The sequence below is a fragment of the Callithrix jacchus genome, chromosome 22 (assembly GCF_049354715.1).
Source record: "Callithrix jacchus isolate 240 chromosome 22, calJac240_pri, whole genome shotgun sequence".
In the NCBI taxonomy this organism is placed as follows: domain Eukaryota; kingdom Metazoa; phylum Chordata; class Mammalia; order Primates; family Cebidae; genus Callithrix; species Callithrix jacchus.
This window is the reverse complement of record NC_133523.1, coordinates 46217266-46243924: the sequence shown is the minus strand read 5'-3', so window position 1 is coordinate 46243924 and position 26659 is coordinate 46217266. Positions and strand designations below refer to the sequence as shown.

The following is a 26659-nucleotide window of genomic DNA, read 5'->3' as shown; positions in this document are numbered from 1 at the left end:
CACCTCTTGCTGTTCCTACCCTGCCTCGGCCACGCCTCCCCGACCTCCTAGAGGTTCCCGCCCGGGTCTGGTTTCTTTCCTTCGCAGATTGGTAGGGACCGGAAGCGGATGGCGTGTCCTGAAGGTCTGACCGCGGCTTGTGAGTTTTGGTCCTTTTCCTCTCTGCATTTCCCAGGCCTCCGGTGCTTCTATACCGGACACGTGGGTTCTCCAGAGACCTGGAAATTCCGTCCCCTCTTAACCCAGAGCAAATTGAGACGTCCAGGTGAGAGTGCGTGAGTCGCTTCCTTTTGAGTTAAAAGTCGCCCTGAGGCAGGTCCCTCCCTGGTCTTTCTTCAGTGGGGCCGTGCAGACAGACACCTTGTACCGCGGAAGTTTCCTGCTCAGACCTTTCCTGTCCCCTCCTCCTGCTTCACACAGTTTCAAGTCCTCAGCCGCGTGCTGGATTCCCGTCCTGGGCGCCTCCCAGCCTCGCTCTCGTCGGTCCCTGGAGCGCATCGCCGCGGTCGCAGTCCCGGGGAGGCGCGTTGTGTACCGAGTCCGGGGAACCTGCAGACCCCACCTCAGTCCCAAAGCCCTGTGGCCTCCCCAAGTCCCTTCTAGTGCTGGGCCCTGCTGCTCCCCAGTTCCAGCCCCTGGAAAACGAGCTCTTCCTGGAGGCAGCCCTCTTATTCCGTCCTCGCCCTGTTTTACCGGAAGGCAGCCTTCGGTGTGAGATGTCCAAGTTCTTGGATAGTGAACATAGACTTGAAAAAAAAAAAAAAACAGGCGTGGTGGCTCACGCCTATAATCGAAGCACTTTGGAGGCCAGGCGGGGGGATCATTTGAGGTCAGGAGTTCAAGACCAGCCTGACAAACATGGTGAAACCGCATCTTTAAAAAAAAAAAAAAAAAAAAAAAACCACCACGAAGTAACAAAAGAAGAAAGCCGAGAAAGCAAAAATTTATTCAATCAAGAAAGCACTCCTTAGAATGGGAGTAGTCTCCAGTGAAAGCCTCCAGGGCCCCGTTTACAAAGTTTTGGGGTGTTAAAGTCTTTCTTTTGAAATCCTATGGGCTACCCCTTATCTGGAAGAAAGATTTGGTCGTTAGCCAATGAAAAGCTGAGATGAATTGACCCGAGGCCAGAGCAGGTGGGTGCCCTATGCAGAAGGGGTGTCCGGTGCTTGGCCTTTGCTGCTCCTGGGCTCTTTCCTTTTTCATTGGAGACATGTTGGAAGCGGGAGGGCTGTAGGGAGAATGGCCTTTGATCCTTTGTTACTCCACGTGGGGAGATGGGGTTTTTCCATTTGGTCTGTTTTTGGAAAGGTGAGTTCATTGGCCTTAGATTCCCTCCCCCAGACCCAGGACCCAGGTGTTTCCCTTTTCTCTTTTTTAATGGAGATGAGTCTCACTCTGTTACCCAGGCTGGAGAGCAGGGACAGGATCACAGCTCAGTGCAGCCTCCACCTCCTGGGTTCAAGGAATCCTCCCACCTCAGCCTCCAGAGTAGCTGCGACCAAAGATGGGCGTCACCACACCGCGCTAACTTTTGTGTTCTTGGTATAGCTGGGACGACAGACATACAGCACCACATCTGGCTAATTTCTTTTCTTCTTTCTTTTTTTTCTTTAAAGACGGGTTTACCATGTTGGTCAGGCTGTTCTTGAACTCCTGACCTCAGGTGATCCGCCCACCTTGACCTCCCAAGTGCTTGGATTACAGGCGTGAGCCACCACACCGGGCACCTGGCTAATTTTTTATACTTTCGGTAGAGGCGGGGTTTCACCATGTGGCCCAGTGTGGTATCAGACTCCTGGGCTCAACTCATCTCTTTGCTTGGGCCTCCCAAAGTGCCGGATTACAGGCGAGAGCCACCTGCAATGGTCCACAGGAGGATGACCATTGTTTTTGTTTTTCTTTCTTTATTTTATTGAGGTAGGGTGTCACTCTGTCACCCAGGCTGAAATGCAGTGGCACCCTCTGGGATCAGGGCAACCCCTGCCTCCCAGGCTCAAGTGATCTTTTTTCTGCCTCACAAGTAGCTCTGACAACACATGCGTTCCTTGAGACCTGGCTAATTTTGTGAATTTTTGGTAGAGAAGGGGTTTCATCATGTTGCCTGGTTAGTCTCAAATTCTGAGCTCAAGTGCTCTGCCTGCCTCAACTTCCCAAAGTGTTGGGATCACAGGGGAGAGCCACCATGCCTAGTTGGTTTTGGAATTTTCTAGAGGAGGAAGACCAAGGCAGCCTATTGGCCCTTCCAGGCCGTCACATGGGAGTCAGCCACACCACCTTCTTACCCTCCTCAGAGCTTCTCAGGATAACTTTGTGACCTGTCTCCAACTGTGAGCTTCAGGGACTTCACCTGTAAAAGGGAGGAAGAACAGGAAAGCTCAGAGTGACACTCAACCCTGAACAGACTGACAAAATACAGTGAGTTGCTTTTTGGTGTATGTTTAGTAGAGACGGGGTTTCATCATGTTTTCCGCGATGGTCTCCATCCACCCTGACCTCGTGATCCACCCACATCGGCCTCTGAATTGTTGGTTTTAACTCGAATTATAAATGGATTCTGGTCCTCCAAAAATTTAAATGTCAAAAGAATCAGAAGAAGAGCCAAAAATAGGGCATCGGACTCAAATCACCTTGAACCTTATCTCATGGCCTCAACCCACCTACTTGGCTCTGTGTCCCCTGCAGGTCTCTCCCCAGAGCGCTACAGTTCTCCTGTGTCCTGTGTCCTCTGCTCCCTGCGGGGGCATCGCACAGGCGTCTCCACGTTCACGTGTCCATAAGTGACACCTAAACCCCCAAACACATTCCCTTGTTGTGTGCACATCTCAGATGAGGGTGACTGTGTACTTCCAGGGACTTTGCGGAACTTGACAACATATATTTTAAATATGGGAAATCAGTTATATTACTCCTAAGTGTTGTAATTTATAATATAAAGAGAATATTACATGTATATGTGAAAGAAGTGAGAAGATACACTTCCAAAATGCTTTCTTTTCTATACAGGTTTTCGCTGCCTCACCTAGGATAAAGAGCAGTACTGCTATGTCAGCTCACTGCCACTTCCACCACCTGGGTTTACCCAAGTTTCCTACCTGAGCCTCCCAAATAGCTGGTATTACAGGCACGCACCACCACATCCAGCTGATTTTGGATCTTTAGTAGAGATAGGGTTTTACCTTTTCAGGCTGCTCTCGAACTCCTGGCTTCTGGTGATTCACCCACATTGGCTTCCCAAAGTGCTGTGATTACCAGCTTGAGCCACTGAGACTGGCCTTTTTTTTTCTTGAGACCAAGCTTTGCTGTTGTCACCCAGGCTGGAGTGCAGTAGCATGATCTGGGCTCACTGCAACCTCTGCCTCCCAGATTAAAGTGATTCTCCTGCCTCACCCTCCTGAGTAGCTGTGGTCACAGTCAAGTTTCAAAATTCATTTAGATTGTGAGAGGAAAATGTGTAAAGACCTTGTCCCTATGGACGGATCTGTGTCCCCAGGACCTCCCTGACCTCATCTCCTACCTGTGTCCTCCTCTCCCACTGCTCCAACGACACGGGCTCTGTCCTTTTGCTGGGGCTGAAGGTGGCTCCTGTCTCACGGCCTTCACTTAAGCTGTCCCTCTGACTAGGACTCTCGCCCCTCAGCTGCAAGTGACAAGCAGCCTTTCTTCCCTAGGTCTTTGTTCTGATGTCACCTTTTCTGTGGAAACCTTTGTGATCTCCCACAGTCCCCCACTTGACATTGCATCTGTGAACCCACAAAACCTCTGACAGATGTCACTTAATTTAGAAAGTTTCTTCTGCCAAGGTTTAGGATGCACCCGTGACACAGCCTCAGGAAGTCCTGCTGACATGTATACAAGTTGGTGGTGGCACAGCTTAATTATATGCATTTTAGGGAGACATGAGACATCAGTCAATATACGGAAGAGGCTCATTGGTTTGGTCTGGAAAGGCAGGAAAACTTGAAGCAAAGGCAAAAAGAGTTGAAGCAGGAGGGGGCTTCCAAGTCACAGATAAGTGACACACAAATACCATGTGTCCCAGGTGCTGGTAATCTGTGTGCAGCACTGAGGGTCAAGTTTCTGTGTCCTCCAGTTCTGAGGGCTGAGCTGAGCCTGTGATCCACTAAGAGGGGAGGGGCTGGGTCTGTGCTCTGAAGGGGAGCTTAGTCCAGCCCAGCTCCCCACTTCGGCCTGGTGTGTGCGGCTTCTCCAGGAGGGGGATCTGAAGACCAGGGCGAAACACACTTGTAGGTCTTCCTGTGGGACTTTCTTACCTCTGCATGATGTCTGTTGCTGTGGGCAGCAGAGGCCCATCTTTCTCCAGAGTGATGTCTGCCCCATGTGTGTGTTTCTGTCACAGTTGGGGAGTGAGTCGTTTCTAACATTAAGTCTCCAATATTTTTCACATACAGGGTTGATTTCTAAAGACTCATGTTACGTGAGGAAGCAGCTCAGAAGAGGAAAGAAAAGGAGCCAGGCATGGCTCTTCCTCAGGTAAAGTGACACTCCTCGGTGGGTTCATCTGTCTCTTCCCTTCCTGAAATGCCAGGTATTGCAGTAGCCAGTCTCTTCTGAGTCTGAAGCGTCCTGCCTGACACGTTGGCTGGCACTCACCCGTGCCTTCCTCGGTTCCTGTCATCTGCTCTGAGATTCCCTCTCTTGGGACCCAGTGACATGAACTCAGGAAGAGGCTCCACTGGGCATGGTCGTGGGAAGGGCTGACACCTGGACCTGGATGGACATGGGGTGTGGGCCTTGTGGTGTCAGTGCTGCTGCGCAGCCTGGATGGTTCAGGGGCCACATCTGGATGTAAGACCTTTGAGGATGAGATCAGAGAAACTACGTATGAAACACATGGGTTAATGTGCACTGATGTCTGGTAAACTCTGGAAAAGGAGACCAGTAGGGGGAGCTATTTTGTAACTGATTTGGTAATGCAGTGGAAGCCACACTGGTAGATCAACACGTCTCTGACTCCAAACTTAATTTTTTCATGTTTTAAGAGACAGGATGTTGGTTACAGTGCGGTGGCTCACACCTGTAGTCTAAGCACTTGGATGGATCACTTGGTATAAGGAGTTCAAGACTAGCCTGACCAACATGGTGAACCCCCACCTCTACTAAAAATACAAAAATTAACAGGGTGTGGTGGCACATGCCTGTAATAATCTCAGGTACTCAGGAGGCTGAGGCAGGAGAATCACTTGAACATGGGATGTGGAGGTTACAGCAAACTGACATTGTTCCATTGCACTCCTGTCTGGACAACACAGTGAGACTTCGTGTGAAAGAAAATAAAAAGGGAGAGAGGGAAGGTGTTGCTCCGTGGCTTAGCTGTGGAGTAGACTGGTACAATTCAAAGTTTACAGCAGCCTCGCCTGCTGGGCTCAAGTGATTCCTACTTTGGCCTCCCAAAGAGCTAGAATGATAGGTGTGTGTCACTACATGGCCAATATTTCTATTTATGTTTTAGTCTCTCTGTCACTTAAGCTGGAGTGCAGTGGTGCAATCTGGGCTCACTTCAACTTCATCTTTTGGGTTCAAGTGAGATTCTTCTGCCTCAGCCTCCTGAGTAGATGGGAGTATAGGCGCTTGCCACCACATCTGCTTCTTTTTGTATTTATAGTAGAGACCGGGTTTCGAGATCGATCCAAGATGGCCGACCACTAACAGCTCAGGATTGTAGCTCCCAGTGAAAGCCCAGAGAACGAGACGACGCCACACTTTTAGACGAATTTTCGTCACTCACCGATCAGCCGATTCCCAGTGGAGGAGCCCCATGACTCTTGTGGCCGCCGCAGCGGTTTTGCCGGCGTCTCGGCGCAGCAGCTCTTCATGCAGAGCCAACGGGACTGCTTCCCCTACTGATCGGAGTTTGGAGCTCCGGGAAGTCAGAGCCTCTTGTTGCGGACTCAGGAGGGAAGCCAGACCAGAGATTCCCGGGCAGAAGAGCACCATCAGTCTTATCGCTGCTATTTAGGCTGCCACAGTGGGTTGCTCGGATCCCAGCACTGGGAATCAATAAGTCGGACGTCGACTCAGAAACCTAATTAGAAAGGCAGTTCATCTACAGTGAAGGGAAAAAAACAGCCTAAGAAGGCCAAGTATACTCAAAATCAGAACCCATCAGCAACGGAACAAGCCCTGATGGAAAAGGACTCATCAGCAACGGAACAAGCCCTGATGGAAAAGGACTCATCAGCAACCGAACAAGCCCTGATGGAAAAGGACTGTGTCCCGTTATCTGAAGTAGGCTTTAAAAGGTGGATGATAAGAAACTTCTGGGAGTTAAAGGAACTTGTTCTAACCCAATGTAAAGAAACTAAGAACTGGAAAAAAGGTTAGATGAAATGTTGAAAAGAATAGACAGTATAGAGAGGAATACAAATGAACTTATGGAGTTGAAAAATACAACACGAGAACTTAGTGAAATATGTACAAGCTTAAACAGCCGAATGGATCAAGCAGAAGAAAGGGTATCAGAGGTCGAAGACCAACTTAATGAAACAAAACAACAAGACAAGAATATAGAAAAAAGGATAAAAAGGAATGAGCAAAGTCTCCAAGCAATATGGGACTATGTGAAAAGACCTAATATACGCTTGATTGGTGTACCTGAATGTGACGGAGAGAATGAATTCAAGCTGGAAAATACTCTTCAGGACATTATCCAGGAAAATTTTCCTAATTTAGCAAAGCAGGACACTATTCAACCCCAGGCAATACAGAGAACACCACAAAGATATTCCTCAAGAAGACCAACCCCAAGGCACATAATCGTTAGAGTCACCAAGATCGAAACGAAGGAGAAAATATTAAGGGCAGCCAGAGAGAAAGATCAAGTTACCCATAAAGGTAAGCCTATTAGGCTTACAGCAGATCTCTCAACGGAAACCCTACAAGCTAGAAGAGAGTGGGGGCCAATATTCAATATACTTAATCAACAGAATTTTCAGCCCAGAATTTCATATCCTGCCAATTTAAGCTTTACATTTGAAGGAAAATTAAAATCTTTTAGGAACAAGCAAGTACTCAGAGATTTTATTACCACCAGGCCTGCTTTACAAGAACTTCTAAAAGAAGTATTATACACAGAAAGGAACAACCAGTATGACCCTTTCTAAAAACACACCAAAAAGTAAAGAGCATTAACATAAAGAAAAATTTTTATCAACAAAAGGACAAAATAGCCAGTTAATATCAAACGGCAGCAACCCTAAATTTAAATCGACCAAATCTCCCAATCAAAAGATACAGACAAAATCTAATGGTATATCCAAAGATATACATAGACTCAAAATAAAGGGTTGGAAAAAAAAAACGTACCAACCAAATGGAGAGCAAAAATAAATAAATAAGAAGCAGGAGTTGCAATTTTCACATTTGACAAAATAGATTTCAAAGCTACAAGGATACAAGGGTAAAGATTAATGTAATAATAAGAGATCTTAACACCCAGATACATAAGACCCATAATGAGATTTAGATTCAACGAGACAGAAAATGGATAACGATATCCGGGACTGGAACTAAGATCCAGAACAAATAAACTCAATAGAGCTCTCCATTTTAAACACACAAAATATACATTATCCACAAAATCTAACCATATATCTAAAGATATACAAAGACTCAAAACAAGGGGATGGAAAAAAACTCACCAACCAAATGGAGAGCAAAAATAAATAAATAAAAAGCAGGAGTTGCAATTCTCACACTTAATAAAATAGATTTCAAAGCTACAAGGATGCAAGGGTAAAAGGATTAATGCAACAATAAGAGATCTTAACACCCAGATACATAAGACACATAATGAGATTTAGATTCAACGAGACAACAAATTGATAATGATATCCAGGACTTGAACTCAGAGCCAGAACAAATAAACACAATAGAGGTCTCCATTTTAAACACATAAAATATGCATTAACCACTTTAAACACTCAAAATATTGATCGGCCATTATTGAAACCCATTTTAGGAATGAAGTAATATTTCTTTTTCCCTCTTTTCTTTTTTTCCCCTTCTAAAAAAAAAAGAAAAAAAGAGACCGGGTTTCACCGTGTTGGCCTGGCTCACCTTAAACTCCTGATGTCGTGATCCGCCTTGGTCTCCCAAGGTGCTGGGATTACATGTGTGAGCCACTGTGCCTGGCCTTGCTTTTTATTTATTTATTTTGCAAGTCAGAGTCTCACTCCGTCACCCAGGGAGGAGTGCAGTGGTGCAATCTCTGCTTACTTCAGCCACCATGTCCTAAGTTCAAGGGATCCTCCTGCCTCAGCCTCCTTTGCAGCTGGGATTATAGGTGCCTGGCTAATTTTCATACTTTTTGTAGAGACAGGGTTTCACAGTTTTGGCCAGACTGGTCTCCAACTCTTGATCTCAAATGATCTGCCTGCCTTGGCTTCCCAATGTGCTAGGAAGGCAGGCGTGAGCCACGAGGCCTGGCCCAACTATTTCTTCTTAATTGTACATTTTTCCTATATCTATAGAATCAAGACTTCCACAGTAACTTAGGGGATCTTAAAATGCTTAATGAAAAAGTGCAGTAGAGCTTATAATTCTCAGATATTATCAGTAACACACCCAAAAAAGTGCAGTAAAATGCAGCTGTAGAGAAACAATGTTCAGAAATACCGTAAGTAGTTTTGTCAGGACAGTCTTTGATGAAATGGATACTTAATTTCTCTTTTCTCATTTACTGTGAAGGTGGAAACTCACTCCTCCATAATTAGTTGAAATGTGTTTTTCATTTCAGGGACGCTTGACTTTCAAGGATGTGTCTGTAGAATTCTCTTCGGCAGAGTGGAAATGCCTGACCCCCGCGCAGAGGGCTTTATACAGGGACGTGATGTTGGAGAACTACAGGAACCTGGAGTCTGTGGGTGAGGAAAATGTTCCTCCAGACACGAGGAATCCGTCTTTGTTTATCTGGGCTCTTCCTGGTTTGTATTCTCTGTTGTGATTTTGCCCTATACAAAGTCTTTCTTATTTTTCCCGAGATGCACTTTTCCTCTTGTTGCCCAGGCTGCAGTGCAGTGGTGCGATCTTGGCTCACCGCAACCTCAGTCTTTCTGTTCAAGTGATTCTCCTGCCTCAGCCTCCTAAGAAGCTGAGATTATAGGGATGTAATTCCTGGCCTCGCCAATGTTTGTATTTTTAGTATACACCGGATTTCACCGTGTTGGCCAGGCTGGTCTCAAATTTCTGACCTCATAATTTGCCCACCAGTGATCGTTCTGCACCCCCATAGTGCCCTGTACTGCTGTCCTCTATTTAATACCATTTTCTTGTGTGTACACAATTCTGGAATCCACATGGGGAATTTGTTGAGTTTATACCCGAAACTGAAATCAGAGGTTGTTTAATTTGAGAGATGTAAAACTGCCCTCACCTCACGTCACTATTGCTGCTGTTTGGCTCTTTCATTCTTGTCCCCTGCCCATATTGTAATTTGTGTGTTTCACCTCGGTTTCATATTTGACCATTTGCTAAATTAGTTCCACTTCCCTCCAAACTCAATCTTTGGTCTGTGCTGGTGGGATCATATTCCCACAGACCAGCCTACACACAGTTCACTCCTGCATGCCCATTACTTCCTGCCCTCCACCCTTGCCCTTCCTTTCCTGGCCCTACCTCACATGCTACATTGATCTGGATGCAAAATGCTGCTGCTTCCCAGCCTGTTGATTTGTAATGGTGAACACCCCAGTTTTCACATGAGCCCCTCTTCTCCAACACGATTCTCACTGAGTGAGTCAGGACCTTAAACATTTACTGGACATAATTATACGAGGCTGCTTAAATCAGTGTGTGCAGGGCCTGATGACTCAGCACATTCTCCATGAGGGAAGGCTCAGCATTGCTGTCAGCAGCACAGCTCATCCCTTGTATCCCTCTTGATGTATTTCTTTCTTCTCCTTGTATTTTCTGTGACTGGGCATTTTCTGTACTGCCTGGGTGAGACTGTTGTGCTTAAGAACATGTTGTGGGATTTTTCAGACCCAGCATCAAGTTTTGATAACAAACGTGTGAATTGGGTCAAGTACATGACTACTGTAAACTGCAGTTTTTGTTTGAGAAGTAATATTTTGCTTCCAGATTCTTTTTTCTTTTTTGTTTTTGAGATGGAGTTTTGCTATTAGTGCCCAGGCTGCAGTGCAGTGGCACAATCTCTACTCACCGCAATCTCTGCCTCCTGGGTTCTATCAGTTCTCACACCTGAGGCTCCCAAGTAGCTGGGATTTCAGCCATGCACCGCCACACCTGGCTAATTTTCTATTTTTAGTGGACACTTGCTTTCTCCATGTTGTGGACACGCTGGTTTTGAACTCCCAAACTCAGGCAATCCACCCGCCTTGGCTTTTCAGTGTTGGCATTTCACGTGTGAGCCATCATGCCTGGCTGCCTCCATGTTTTTAAAACAAGTTAATTAGATGTCTTCACATATTGAATGTTTTATAATATAGGCAGGGCGCAGTGGCTGACACCTGGAATCCCAGCATTTTGGGAGGCTGAGATGGGCGGATCACAAGGTCAAGAGATCGAGACCATCCTGGCCAACATGGTGAAACCCCATCTCTACACGAAATACAAAAATTATTCGGGTGTGGTAGGATGCACCTGTGGTCCCAGCTATTTGGGAGGTTGAGGTGGATGAATTGCTTGAACCCAGGAGGCCGAGGTTGCAGTGAGCCAAGATTATGCCATTATACTCCAGCCTGGTGACAGAGCAAGACTCATTCTGAAGAAAAGAAACAAAAAAAGAGAGTTTTATAGTAGAAACTCGAAGCTTTTTTTGTTTCCTATGATTTGTCAGCCTTGGGTAATGTTGATTATGGGAGCATGTTTTTCTGTCTCAGTCATTTCACTGTTATGTCAGAAATAGGTTACACTGCCTGGCCTCAGTGGCTCATGTCTTTATTCCCAGCACTTTGAGAGGTTAAGGTGGGTGGAGCGCTTCAGCTCAGGAGTTTGAGTGCAGTCAGGCCAACATGCTGAAACCTTGAATCTACTAAATACGTAAAAATGAATAGGCACATTGGCTCACACCTATCATCCCAGCACATTGGTTTGCCAAGACGGGCAGATAACCTGAGGTCAGGAGTTTGAGACTAGCCTTGCCAACATGGTGAAGGCCTATCTCTACTAAAAGTACAAAAATAAACTAAGTGTGGTGGCATGCACTTGTAATCCCAGCTACTTGGGAGGCTGAGGCCATAGAATTACTGGATCCCAGGAGGCGAAGGTTGTAGTGAGCCAAGATCATGCCACTGCAGTGCTATCTGGACAACAGATCGAGACTCTGACACACACCTGTAAACACACAGACACACACGTACACACACAGACACACACATACATTTAGCCAGGCTGTAGTCCCAGCTACTTAGGCTGCTATGGGAGAATTTTTTCTAGCACGAGAATCATGCCATTGCATTCCACTTTGGGTGACAGAGCATGACTAAGTCTCAAAAAAAAAAAATAGCTTAAACTCGGAAGCTTAAGACACAGAGATTTATTTCTTTTGAATTTAGAGAGTGGGAAATATAAGAGCAAGGTGCAGGCAGATTGGTTTCTGCTGACAGCCTCCTTTGTGATTTAGCCCAAGCATCTTCCTGCTGTGTTTTGTCTTGGTGGAAAGAGGAATAGTCAACAAGCTCTTCACTGTCTCTTTTTATAAAAGCACTAGTCCTGGCCAGGAGCCTTGGAGTTTATATTTTGTGGGTATCTCCTCCAAATGCATAAGGAAGAAGTTTTCATCAACAGGGCAAGGCAGTACGGAAGTGTTCCACACAGGGACATTGGCAAGACAGGAAAGTCATCACATTGGAGAGTTTTGCTTCCAGGAGACTGAGGAACATAGTCATGACTTTGAGTTTCAGTGGCAAGAAGCTGAAAGAAATAACCGTGAAGCACCGTGACAACATGTAAAAAGCTGACTGGTAGTACAGACCAATAAGATCAAAGGCATGCCGGAAACAAGCCTGTTAAAGATGAGCTTGGAGTGATCTTTTATTGCCATCTTCTGAAACTCACATATTTCAGACTGAAGGGAATTCTGGTAATAAGGTTGAAAAGTGTATCAATGATGCTTTCTTAGTTTCAGTATCCCAAATAATTTTTTGTATAGCCAAATCCCATATTTCTAATAACCATGACAAGAACTTCCTCCATTCTTCATTACTTACACAAAAATAGGAAGTATGCATGAGAGAAAAATCTTTCCAATGTCATGAGACTGGGAAAGCCCTTAATTGTAGCTCATTTTTTTCATTTAATTTTTCTTTATTTTTCCAGCCGCTGGCAACCTCAATTGTAGCTCATTGTTGAAGAAACATCAGATAAACCATTTAGGAAAGAAAAAATACAAATGTGATGTGTTTGGCAAGTTGATCAATGAGAAGCAAAATCTTGTACGCCATCATAGATGTCACACTGGTGAGAAACCTTACAAGTATAATGAGTGTGACAAGTCCTTCAGTGACAGGTCATGTCTTCCACGCCATCATAGACTTCATACTGGAGAGAAACCTTACAAGTGTAAGGTTTGTGACAAGGCTTTCAGACAAGATTCAAACCTTAAACAACACGCTAGAATTCACACTGGAGAGAAACATTACAAGTGTAAAGATTGTGGCAAGACCTTCAGTCAAAATTCATCACTTTTAATTCATAAGGTAATTCATACTGGAGAGAAACCTCACAAGTGTAATGAATGTGGCAAGGGTTTTAATCGACAAACACACCTTGTACGTCATCATAGACTTCATACTGGAGAGAAACCTTACAGGTGTAATGAGTGTGGCAAGACCTTTAGTCAAAATTCATCACTTGTAATTCATAAGGTAATTCATACTGGAGAGAAACCTCACAAGTGTAATGAATGTGGCAAGGGTTTTAATCGACAAACACACCTTGTTCGTCATCATAGACTTCATACTGGAGAGAAACCTTACAAGTGCAATGAGTGTGGCAAAACCTTTAGTCAAAATTCATCACTTGTAATGCATAAGGTAATTCATACAGGAGAGAAACCTCACAAGTGTAATGAATGTGGCAAGGGTTTTTTTAAAAAGGAAAACCTTGTACGTCATCATAGAAGTCATACAGGAGAGAAACCTTACAGGTGTAATGAGTGTGGCAAGGCCTTCAGTCAGGTGTCATCCGTTGCACGCCATCGTAGACTTCATACAGGAGAGAAACCTTACAAGTGTCATGAGTGTGGCAAGACCTTCAGTCAGATGTCATCCTTTACATGCCACCGTAGACTTCATACTGGAGAGAAACCTTACAAGTGCAATGAGTGTGGGAAGACCTTTAGTCAGATGTCATCCCTTACATATCATTGTAGACTTCATACTGGTGAGAAACCTTATAAGTGTCATGAGTGTGACAAGAGCTTCATTCAAAAGTCAGCCTTTACAATGCACCGTAGAATTCATACTGGAGAGAAACCTTACAAGTGTAATGAGTGTGGCAAGACCTTCAGTCAAAATTCATCACTTTTAATTCATAAGGTTAATCATACTGGAGAGAAGCCTCACAAGTGTAACGAATGTGGCAAGGGTTTTGTTAAAAAGGAACACCTTGTACGTCATCATAGACATCATACAGGAGAGGAACCTTACAGGTGTAATGAGTGTGGCAAGGCCTTCAGACAGGTGTCATCCCTTACATACCATCGTAGACTTCATACTGGAGAGAAACCTTACAAGTGTAATGAGTGTGACAAGACCTTCAGTGACAGGTCATCCCTTCAACGCCATCATAGACTTCATACAAGAGAGAAATCTTACAAGTGTCATGAGTGTGGCAAAACCTTCTGTCAGATGTCATCCCTTACATGTCATCGTAGACTTCATACTGGAGAGAAACCTTACAAGTGTAATGACTGTGGCAAGACCTTCAGTCAGATGTCATCCCTTACATGTCATCGTAGACTTCATACTGGAGAGAAACCTTACAAGTGCAATGAGTGTGGCAAGACCTTCAGTCAGATGTCATCCTTTACACGCCACTGTAGACTTCATACTGGAGAGAAACCTTACAAGTATAATGAATGTGGCAAGGTTTTTAATCGTAAAGCACACCTCGTATGTCATCATAGATGTCACACAGGAGAGAAACCTTACAAGTGTAATGAGTGTGGCAAGACCTTCGGTCAGGTGTCATCCCTTACATGCCACCGTAGACTTCATACTGGAGAGAAACCGTACAAGTGTAATGAGTGTGGCAAGACCTTCAGTCAGGTGTCATCCCTTACATGCCATTGTAGACTTCATACTGGAGAGAAACCTTACAAGTGTAATGAGTGTGGCAAGACCTTCAGTCAGGTGTCATCCCTTACATGCCATCGTAGACTTCATACTGGAGAGAAACCTTACAAGTGTAACGAGTGTGGAAAAACCTTTCATCAGATGTCATCCCTTACATATCATCGTAGACTTCATACTGGAAAGAAACCTTACATATGTAAGGTCTGTGACAAGCCTTTCAGAAGCAATTCACACCTAGCTAAACACAGTATAATTCACACTGGAGAGAAACCTTAGAATTGTAATGAGTGTGGCAAGACCTTCAGTCAGATGCCAAATCTAGTACACCATTGTAGACTTCATACTGAAAAGAAACCTTACTAGTGTAATGAATGTGGCAAGGTTTTTAACCGACAGGCAACCCTTGCATGTCATCATAGACTTCATTCTGGAGAGAAACCTTACAAATGTGAAAAATGTGACAAAGTTTTCACTCACAGATCACACCTTGAAATGCAGAAGAAAACTCATAGTGAAGAGAAAGCTTACAAATGTAAAATTTGTGACAAGGCTTTATCATGTAATGTATACCTGGGAAAACATACTAGAATTCACACTGGAGAGAAACCCCACAAGTGTAATTAATGGAGCAAGTCCTTCAATCAAAATTGATTTCTTAATTCATAAGGTAATTCATACTGGAGAGAGATCTTACAAGTGTAATGAGTGTGGCAAGGTTTTGAATCAAAAATCAAATCTTGCTCATCATTATGGACTTCATGCTGGAGAGAAACCTTACAAATGTGAAGAATGTGATGTTTTCAGTCCCAAGTCACACCTTGAAAGACACAGTGTAACTCCTACTGAACAGAAACCATAGACATCTGAGATTTGTGACAAGGCTTTCGGGCATGATTCACACCTGGCGTAACATGCTAGATTCTCACTGGAGAGAAAACATACACGGGTACTGAGTGTGGCCAAGCCTTCAGTGGACAGTCAACACTTATTCATCATCAAGCAATCCATGGTATAGAGAAACTACTAATGTAAAGATTGTTCCAAAGTCTTCAGTAACGCTATAGCCATTGACATTATTGGAGAATCCATGGTGGAAAGGCATCTTACAAGTGTGGTAAATGTGGAGATTTTTTGAACATCGTTGATACCTTTCAGTTTATCGGCCAACTCATGCTGGAGAGAAACCCTACAAATGTCAGGATTGTGGCCAGGTCTTCAGTCATACTTCCCCTTATGCAAAACAGGGGAGAAGTTATACAGGAGAGAAACCTTCCCAGTTTCTCCCAGTGTGCTCGTGGTGGCAAGCTTTACTTCACATTCACACGTCATTAGACATCAGAGAATCCATCCTGGACGGAAATCTTACAAATGTCCTAAGCGTGGCATGGTGTTTAGTCCGAGGTCACTCCTTGCAGAACATGAGAAAACTAATTCTGGAGATAATTGTTCAAAATGCATTGAATAAGCAGCCATCAAGAATTAATTGACATTTGGCTGGGCACGGTGGCTCAAGCCTGTAATCCCAGCACTTTGGGAGGCTGAGGCGGGTGGATCACCAGGTCAAGAGATCAAGACAATCCTGGCCAACATGTTGAAACCCCGTCTCTACTAAAAATACAAAAATTAGCTGGATATGGTGGCATGGACCTGTAGTCTCAGCTACTTAGGAGGCTGAGGCAGGAGATTTGCTTGAACCTGGAAAGTGGAGGTAGCAGTGAGCCGAGATTGTGCCACTGCACTCCAGCCTGGCACCTGGCAAAAGAGCGAGACTCTTTCTCAAAAAATAGAGAAAAAAAAAATTAATTGACATTACAGTCAATTCAGCATCTACTTGAGTTTCAGTTGACTTAACATTGAGTTCAAGCATTAATTGACATTGACATTAAAGTGTTTATGTTGAGATGATTGGGCCAGGCAGGGTGTGGCTCACACCTGTAATTGCAGCACTTTGGGACGCCAAGATCGGTAGGTTGCTTAAGGTCAGATTTGGACCAGCCTGGCAAACAGATGTGAATCCCCTTTTCCCAGCCTGTTTTTGTTTTGTTATGTTTTGTTTTTACTTGACGAAAACTGACAGGGGGTTTTATGGGTATTGTGTTGAATCTAATCACATTGGTTTATATAATCATTTCACAACATTTTTCCAATTCGTCAATATGAGCTGTGTGTCTATTTGTTTTTAATCATTTTAATCAATGTTTGTAGATGTCAAGGTAGTAACTTCTCACCTTTAACCTTTATTCCTAAGTATTTTTTTTTTTTTTTTTTTTTTTTTGAGATGGAGTTTCGCTGTTGTTAACCAAACTGGAGTGCAATGCCATGATCTCGGCTCACTGCAACCTCCGCCTCCTGGGTTCAAGCTATTCTTCTGCCTCAGCCTCCCAAGTAGCTGGGATTACAGGTGCGCACCACCATGCCCAGCTAATTTTTGTATTTTTAGTAGAGACGGGGTTTCATCTTGTTGACCAGGATGGTCTCGATCTCTTGACCTTGTGATCCACCTGCCTCGGCCTCCCAAAGTACTGGGATTATAGGCGTGAGCCACCGCGCCCGGCCTAAGTATTTCTTTTTTTTTTTTTTTTTGAAACGGAGTTTCGCTCTTGTTACCCAGGCTGGAGTGCAATGGCGCGATCTCGGCTCACTGCAACCTCCGCGTCCTGGGTTCAGGCAATTCTCCTGCCTCAGCCTCCCGAGTAGCTGGGATTACAGGCAGGCACCACCATGCCCAGCTAATTTGTTTTAATATTTTTAGTAGAGACGGGGTTTCACCATGTTGACCAGGATGGTCTCGATCTCTTGACCGCGTGATCCACCCGCCTCGGCCTCCCAAAGTGCTAAGATTACAGGCCTGAGCCACCGCGCCCGGCCAGTATTTCCTATTTTGAGTTCTCTAGCAGGTGGAAATGTTTTCTTAATTTTCTCTTAAAATTGTTTGTTGTAGATGTATGGAAATTGAACTATGTTTTCGTGCTGCTACTGTATTTTGCAGTAACACTGAATGTGTTTCTTGGTTCCAATAAAATTTGGTTGACTGTAATTTTCTATGGAGCAGATCATGTATCTCCAAACAAAAATATTTGTACTTGTTTCTGATTTGGATGAGTTTTCTTTTGCTATGTAATTACTCTGCCTAGGACAACAGTATTTATTGAATGGAAGGAGTGAGATAATTCTTGCATCATGCGAGATTCTACAGGAAACACATTTTTTTCATTGGTTATTTCTGCTGTCGTCATTTCCTGGATGGTCTTTTTTTTTTTTTTTTTTTTTTGAGACAGAGTTGCGTTCCTGTGACCCAGGCTGGAGTGCAATGGTGCGATCTCCGCTCACTGCAACCTCCGCCTCCTGGGTTCAGGCAATTCTCCTGCCTCAGCCTCCTGAGTAGCTGGAATTACAGGCACACACTACCATGCCCAGCTAATTTTTTGTATTTTTAGTAGAGACGGGGTTTCACCATGTTTACCAGGGTGGTCTTGATCTCTTGACCTTGTGATCCACCCACCTTGGCCTCCCAACGTGCTGGGATTACAGGTGTCAGTCACCGCACCTGGCCTTCATGGATCATCTTTATATTATTGAGGGAAATTTTCTTCACTATCTGTTTTCTTCGCTTTCTGTTTAGGATTTCTATGATGACTGGATGTTGAATTCTGAGAAATGCTTCTTTCCCATCTCTTGAGTTGATGTGTTTTTCATTTTCCATACTGTTCAAGTGGTGTATCACATTGATTTGCTTCAATATGTTGAACCATCCTTGCATCCCAGAAATAACTGACACTGGAATATCCACAATCTTTTTTATATTCTCTCAAATACAGGTTTTTAGTACAAGAGGTCTTCAAAAAAAAATTTTTTTTTTTTTGAGACCAAGTTTTGCTCTTGTTACCCAGGCTGAAGTGCAATGGCATGATCTTGGCTCACAGCAACCTCTGCCTCCTGGGTTCAAGCGATTATCCTACCTCAGCTTCCCAAGTAGCTGAAACTACAGGCACGCGCCAACATGCTCAGCTAATTTTTGTATTTTGATAGAGACAGGGTTTCGCCATGTTAACCAGGATGGTTTCAATCTCTCGACCTCGTGATCCATCCGCCTCAGCCTCCCAAAGTGCTGGGATTATAGTCGTGAGCCACGGCGCCCAGCTGAAAATTTACAAAAAAAAAATGTAATGGCTGGGCCTGGTGGCTCACATCTGTAATCTCAGCACTTTGAGAGGCTGAGACGGGCAGTCATGAGGTCAGCAGATCAAGAACATCCTGGCCAACATGCAGAAGCCCCATCTCTACTCAAAAAAAAAAAAAGAGAGAATTTTGCCTAAATTTCACACTTTAGCACCTAAACTGATATGTTTGTTACAGCATGTCTAAACAGGCTCTACTTTGAGCCCCTCAGAAGGATAAGGCATGAGTTTGAGAAGAGACTCTGTCAAAGCAGTAAATTTGTGCTAAACTTGAAACGAGAAGAAACATCAAATTTACAATGAGAGCAGATGCAGTGGCTCAGGCCTGTAATCCCAGCACTTTCAGGGGCCGAGACATGGGTCACGTGAGCCCAGGTATTCAAGGGCAGCCTGGGCGACATGGTGAAATCCCCTTCTCTACAAGAAAGACAAACATTAGCTGGGCATGGTGGCACATGCTGCAGACACAGCTACTGTGGAGTCTGTGGTGGGAGGATGGCTTGAGCCTGGGCAGTCATGGCTGCAGTGAGCTGTGATCATGCCACTGCCCTTCAGTGTGGGTGACGGAGTGAGATCGTGTCTCAAAATAAGAATACTTACAGTAAAGACTGGGTAAGGAACAAAATCATTGATGCCGTATGACAAGTTTATGAGGACGATGGCCAAAAGAAATCACACCTCATTGTGAGTTGGGAGAAGACGGTGTGTGAAGTGATGCAGGGTGGCAGGCAGGTCATCCACATCAGTTTTACAGAAAACAAATTAATCTTGTTCCTGCCGCAATGAAGAGGACTGCCAGCTAACAGCAGAAATGATAGGAGTTTGAGACCAGCCTGGTTAGCCTGGTGAAACCTCTTCTCTACTAAAAATACAACTAGCAGCCGGGCATGGTAGTGGGTACCTGGAATCCCAGCTACTCAGGAGGCTTCGGCAGGAGAATCACTTAAACCCGGAGGAGTTTAAGTTGCTGTGAGCCGAGACGACACCATTGCACTTTATTCTGGGCAACAAGAGCAGGACTTCGACAGAAGAAAAATATGAAGACAGGAAGCCCGTTCTCTTCATTCCTCTGCCATCATGGTGTGTGCTTGACTCCGCTTCTTACCATGTCTTCTCACAAGACTACGATTAAGTGATTCCTGGCCAAGAAACAAAAGCAAAATCATCCATTCCCCAGTGGATTCAGATGAAAACTGGTATTTGTTTATTTTGAAGGTGATGGCAGCTGGCAGAGCTTAGCCTACTGAGCATTGGACATATGGCTACAGGAGAGCGCCCCTAATTAGCGGGCTTTTCCCCAGAGCTTTGCACTTTAGGCTGCTCTGCACCTCTTTGCCCACCTTAGAATAATAAGGTTCGGGTGCACAGGGACTGCTTTTAGCCCTTTTCCAGGGGACCAGGGAAGACAAGGAATTCCTTATTAACTGAGACATGCGAGGAGTAACAGGGAAGGGCAGGGGTAGGAAAAGCGGCAGCACGGAAGCAGCGGGCCACTTTCCGGGCACCATTCCTCAGTCACGTGACCATGGTGAGGAGGATTCTTAGGACCGGGCTGGAGCTGCCTGCCGCCACCCAGGGACTCGGTGTGCACATTTTGGCCCTTTCTCTGTTACCACAAACCCAAAAAGGGGCCACCTGCCCAGACTGCCAGTGACCAAATGGGCACTCCATGGCATCTTAGCAACTCTCCTGGCCCAGGCCTCTGTGGGCAGCAGGGAAGCCAGAGCTTTCTGGGATGAAACCCAGGAGGCAGCAGGAAACTTTCCCTTATATTCCAGGGAGACAGAAAGACAAGGCTGGGAAGGTGGATGCTGGAAGTGGGAACTGCATATTAGGAAGACGATCATCCTTAGCCACTTTCCTTCCCTCCTGGAGGCTCCCCTTTAGCAGGGAAGTGTGTGGAGGGGAAGTGGCCACATGATTATATAGATGTTTGCTGACCAGGGGTCTTATCCAAGAACCATCGCTGGGGTCCAGCACAGCCCTATCCCACCCCAGTATCATGCGATGGTACCCTGCACTGGTCCCCCAAGCCCCTCTTGGATTAAGGAATACCGAAGACCAGCCCCTTTTCTGGGGAATTACTTTCCTCTTTCCTGTGTCGGCCGGGGCTTTTGGGACACTGTGTAATTTCTCAGGGATTTCCTATAGTTTTGTTCCCTCCCTCAAGGCTGGTAGAATATAACTACCAACCCAGGAAATCTCAATTTTTTTTTTTAATGACTAAAGCTAAAAAAAAAAAAAAAAAGTACTGTCTTTTGGGCAACCTTCAATTCTCTTAGGGGCAATGGGAGGCAGTGTTGGCTGAATGGGGCCAATGAATACAGGTCCCGTTAAGCGTGCAGGAAAGGAGGGCAATGGCTTTTCTTTTTGTTTATATTGAGACTGAGTCTCGCTCTGTCATCAGGCTGGAGCGCAGTGGTACTGCAACCTCTGCCTCCTGGGTTCAAGTAATTCTGCTTCAGCCTCCGAAGTAGCTGGGACTTCAGGCGCCTGCCACCATTCCCAGCTAATTTTTGTATTTTTAGCAAAGACAGGATTTCACCATGTTGCCCAGGATGCTCTCAAACTCTTGACCTCATGATCTGCCCCCCTCCTCAGCCTACCAAAGTGCTACAATTACAGGCGTAATCCACCGTGCCCGACCTTGTCAATGACTTTTCTATAGGGGGAGTAAAAGGCTCAGGTCCATCCTTATCCACACTAAAAATACATACATACAAATATATATATATATACACACACACACACATATATTTATATATATATTCCATAGAATATATATATACATATATGTATGTACATATATATATATACTCCCTTGTATGAAATATATATATAAATGTACGTATGTACATATATATATATTCTCCCTTGTATGGAATATATATATAAATGTACGTATGTACATATATATATATATATTCTCCCTTGTGTGGAATATATATATGTGTACGTATGTACATATATATATACATTCTCCCCTGTATGGAATATATATATAAATGTATGTATGTACATATATATATATATATTCTCCCCTGTATGGAATATATATATAAATATACGTATGTACATATATATATATATATATTCTCCCCTGTATGGAATATATATATAAATATACATATGTACATATATATATATATATATTCTCCCCTGTATGGAATATATATATAAATATACGTATGTACATATATATATATATTCTCCCCTGTATGGAATATATATATAAATATATGTATGTACATATATATATATATATTCTCCCCTGTATGGAATATATATATAAATATACGTATGTACATATATATATATATATATTCTCCCCTGTATGGAACATATATATAAATATACGTATGTACATATATATATATTCTCCCCTGTATGGAACATATATATAAATATACGTATGTACATATATATATATATATTCTCCCCTGTATGGAATATATATATAAATATACATATGTACATATATATATATATATTCTCCCCTGTATGGAATATATATAAATATACGTATGTACATATATATATATATATATATTCTCCCCTGTATGGAATATATATATAAATATACATATGTACATATATATATATTCTCCCTTGTATGGAATATATATATAAATATACGTATGTACATATATATATATATATTCTCCATACAAGGGAATGAAGGGTGTAGAGAAGTTTATTCCTGTTGTTCTGGTTTCTGTTGTTTTTTCTTGAAATCTCTTGAATTCCCGCCAGGTGCGGTGGCTCACGCCCATAATCCCAGCACTTTGGGAGGCCAAGGCGGGTGGATCACGAGGTCAAGAGATCGAGACCATCCGGGTCAACATGGTGAAACCTCGTCTTTACTAAAAATACAAAAAATTAGCTGGGCACGGTGGCGCGTGCCTGTAATCCCAGCTACTCAGGAGGCTGAGGCAGGAGAATTGCCTGAACCCAGGAGGCGGAGGTTGCGGTGAGCCGACATGGCGCCATTGCACTCCAGCCTGGGTAACAAGAGCGAAACTCCGTCTCAAAAAAAAAAAAAAAAAAGGGAAACCAGAAACATTCCTGCTGAATTAAGAGCATAACTTGTGTAGGGCTTCAGGCTCTATAGTACATTGGATAGCGTTGAGTGGCTGTTGCTCTATTAAAAAAATACTTGCTTTTTTTTTTTTTTATACAGAGTTTCGCTGTTGTTACCCAGACTGGAGTGCAATGGCGTGATCTGGGCTCACCGCAACCTCCGCCTCCTGGGTTCAAGCAATTCTCCTGCCTCAGCCTCCTGAGTAGCTGGGATTACAGACGCGCACCACCATGCCCAGCTACTTTTTGTATTTTTAGTAGAGACGGGGTTTCACCTTGTTGACCAGGATGGTCTCGATGGTCTTGACCTCGTGATCCACCCGCCTCGGCCTCTCAAAGTACTGGGATTATAGATGTGAGCCACCTCGCCCGGCCTAAAAAAAAACTTTCTATTCTTTGCTCATTTCTGGACCCATGATAACCTAGCCCCTGATATCCTCCCTTTCTCCTGATGGAAGTTAGGACTGTGCATTACCAGGATTCCCAGAAAATTGATGAGCTCTCCTCCTTCACGTTTAAATCCAGTGCGATCATGTTGGGCTCATTATTTCAGAGCTTCTGGCTTGCAGCGAATGACACGAACGAAGTACTTAGTTTTAGCTGAGTGGGGCCAGGGATAGCTCTTCCAAAAAAGTTTTCCCCGGCATTTGTCCACCAAGTAATTATGGAAAGAGCGTGTATTAACCATAAAGAGTCACTAGATGGCGTTTGAGGCGGGTTGCTGAGGCAACTGATTTTGTACACACTGAAACCGCATTCTCAGGAGGCTGTTTTTATCGTTCCTTATCACATTACACACTTCACTCCCCTTCTGTTTTTGGAATTAAGGTGTTTCATTTTCATGTGCAAATCACGTACACGCGGTGCCTTAGTATTTGTTCATTCCCCGACCTCAAATGCCATGGATGTAAGCTTCAGTATGGGCGTGAGTCCCCCACACGTTGGGAGGCGGTGGTGGGTGGATCACTTGAGGTCAGGAGGTTGAAACCAGCCTAGCAAACATGGTGAAACCTCATCTCCACTAAAAATACAACAGAATTAGCTGGGCCTAGTGGTGCCTGCCTGTAATCACAGGTACTTGGGAGGCTGAAGCAGGAGAACTGCTTGAACCTGGGAGATGGAGGTTGCAACCAGTGCACTCCAACCTGGGTGACAGCAAAATTTCATCTCAAAAACAAAAAAGAAAAAGGCCGGCTGCGGTGGCTCATGCCTGTAATTCCAGCACTTTGGGAGGCCAAGGCCGTCTAATCACCTGAGGTCAGCAGGTTGAGACCAGACTAACATGGAGAAACCCCGTCTCTAGTAAAAATACAAAATTAGCTATGCTTGGAGGTGCATGGCTGTAGTCCCAGCTACTCGAAATGCTGAGGCTGGAGAATTGCTTGAACCCAGGAGGCGGTGGTTGCAAAGAGCCGAGATTGTGCCATTGCACTCCAGCCTGGACAACAAGAGCAAAACTCCTTCTCAAAAGAAAAGAAAAAAAGAGTTTTTCTGCAAAGTATTAGGAAAACTAAGCAACCCCACAGATGAGTCCTTCTGGGACCGTATTCCCTTGTTGTGGAGTGATAAAATAACCTTCCTTGAAGTGTCTCAGTCTGTAACCAATCAAGTTGCTGCAACCTATGCACTGGTCTTGAAAGGAAAATGTGGTGATTCTGCTGAAGCTTCTCTGTCTTTCCCTATGCCTGTGAAACCTTAATGTCTCTACTGTGGAACGCTGATCCCATTCATTTGGAGTTGATGTTTCCAGGTGGCTGTCTTTTTTTTGAGATGGAGTTTCACTCTTGTTACCCAGGCTGGAATGCAGTGGTGCGATCTCGGCTCACTGCAACCTCCGCCTCCTTGGGTTCAAGCAATTCTTTTGCCTCAGCCTCCCGAGTAGCTGGAATTACAGGCACGCGCCCCAGGTGGCTATCTTTAAGCTTAGTGTTCAAATAAACTCTATACTTAATCATATATATATATCCTTTTTTCGTTTGTTTTGTTTTTTGAGATGGAGTTTCGCTCCTGTTATCCAGGCTGGAGTGCAATGGCACGATCTCGGCTCACCGCAACCTCCCCCTACTGGGTTCAGGCAATTCTCCTGCCTCAGCCTCTTGAGTAGCCGGGATTACAAGCACGCGCCACCATGCCCAGCTAATTTTTTGTATTTTTAGTAGAGACAGGGTTTCACCATGTTGACCAGGATGGTCTCGATCTGTTGACCTCGTGATCCATTCGCCTCGGACTCCCAAAGTGTTGGGATTATGGGAGTGAGCCACCGCGCCCGGCCCATATATATATATATATTTTTTTGAGATGGAGTTTCACTCTTGTTGTCCAGGCTGGAGTGCAGTGGTGTGATATCAGCTCACTACAACCCCTGCCTCCTGGGTTCAAGCGGTTCTGCCTCAGCCTCCCCAGTAGCTGGGATTCCAAGTGCCCCCCACCCCTACCGCACCTGGCTCATTTTTGTGTTTTTAGGATAGATGGCTTTTGCCATGTTGGCCAGGGTGTTCTCAAACTCCTGACCTCTGGTGATCTGTCAGCCTCCGAAAGTGGTGGGATTATAGGCATGAGCCACTGCATTCGGCCTTTAGTTGTATTTATATATTTTTTGAGTGAGCTGGAGTATCTTTCTGTTGCCCAAGCTGAAATGCCCTGGTTTAATCTTAGCTCACTGCATCCTCTGCCTTCTGGGTTGAAGCAATTCCTTTTTTTTTTTTTTTTTTTTTTGAGATGGAGTTTCGGTCTTGTTACCCAGGCTGGAGTACAATGGCGCGATCTCGGCTCACTGCAACCTCCGCCTTCTGGGTTCAGGCAGTTCTCCTGCCTCAGCCTCCTGAGTAGCTGGGATTACAGGCACGCGCCACCATGCCCAGCTAATTTTTTGCATTTTTAGTAGAGATGGAGTTTCGCCAAATTGACGAGGATGGTCTCGATCTCTTTACCTAGTGATCCACCCGCCTCAGCCTCCCAAAGTGCTGGGATTACAGGCTTGAGCCACCGCGCCCGGCTGAAGCAACTCTTCTACCTCAGTCTCCCGAGTAGCTGTGGATGTGCCCTCTTAAGGTTTTCACTTATAATCTACTCAGTGCAGTTAATTCAAGTGTGTGTGACGTGATGTGGTGTGTGCATGAGCACATGGATGGATAAGCCCATGGATTCTGTAGAAGACGCATCATTTGAAATAAGTTTTAGTTTTATAATGATTGAAATGATGTTGGGTATTTCCCATTGTCCTCAGCTATCACCAGAATTACTTAAAAGCAAGAAGGCTTGGGCCAAGCACAGTGTCTCACACCTTTAATTCCAGCACTTTGGGAGTCTGCAGTGGGCAGATTACTTGACATTAGAAATTTGAGACCAGCGTGGCCCACATGGTGAAACATGTCTACTAAAATTTCAGAAATTATCTGGTCGTGGTGGCGGGCACCTGTAATTTCAGCTACTGGAAAGCTGAAGCAAGAGAACCATTTGAATTCAGGAGGCACAGGTTGCAGTGAGCTGAGGTCACACCACTGAGCTCCACCCTGGGTGACAGACTGAGACACTGCCAAGAAACAAAAGGCAAGAAGGGTGATAAAGGGTTGCATGCACGCCTGGGTGAATATTCAGTGACATTTTACAACGCTCCATGTTCCCACCCTCTGACTTCTCTCACTTCTCCCCACTAGGTAAACCACTGTCAATGTAGATGTGATGCTGTGTCTGGTATTTAGCGGGTTGTATTCCAAGCTGAATCTCAGACAATCTGGATTCAGGTGTTTTATTGACATTTTTAGCTGTTTGATTTGTGGCCACTTTCCCAGAGTGTGTGTGAGGCAGTTCTCTCCAAGTCCAGATCTTCCTTCATGGGACGAAGGACGAAGTTTATGGCCGAGGACATGGGAAGCACGTGAAACAGAGTTTAGCACATGGGAAGCGTTCAAAACTGTCAGTCATTACTACTGCTATGATCATGACAGTTTTTAGATTCTGGCTTTCCTTTTTCTTTTTTTTAGAAGGAGTTTCACTTTATCACTAAGCTAGATTGGAGTGGTGCGATCTCTGCTCACTGCCGCCACCTTTACCTCCCATGTTCAAACAATTCTGCCTCAGCCTCACAAGTAACTGAGACCACAGGCACCTGTCCCCGCACCCAAC

General features: G+C 44.5%; 1 protein-coding gene and 1 long non-coding RNA gene across 2 annotated transcripts; one reads left to right on the top strand and one right to left on the bottom strand.

Annotated features, from left to right (window-relative positions):
• The first annotated feature begins 78 nt into the window (after positions 1–78).
• On the top strand, positions 79–17313 carry LOC103790058 (uncharacterized). The gene is given in 10 exon segments (XM_078361271.1): positions 79–265; positions 4410–4491; positions 8756–8878; positions 11703–11916; positions 11919–12023; positions 12026–12256; positions 12298–14523; positions 14599–14771; positions 14938–14991; positions 15231–17313. Coding segments are annotated over 9 exon segments (3267 nt in total). The 5' UTR covers positions 79–265; positions 4410–4428; the 3' UTR covers positions 15309–17313.
• On the bottom strand, positions 11501–23415 carry LOC128930407 (uncharacterized). The gene is made up of 3 exons (XR_008478427.2): positions 23010–23415; positions 19356–19593; positions 11501–11892 (listed from the first exon to the last, which is right to left on the bottom strand). It is a non-coding gene; the product is annotated as an uncharacterized LOC128930407 (long non-coding RNA).
• Positions 23416–26659: the final 3244 nt, after the last annotated feature.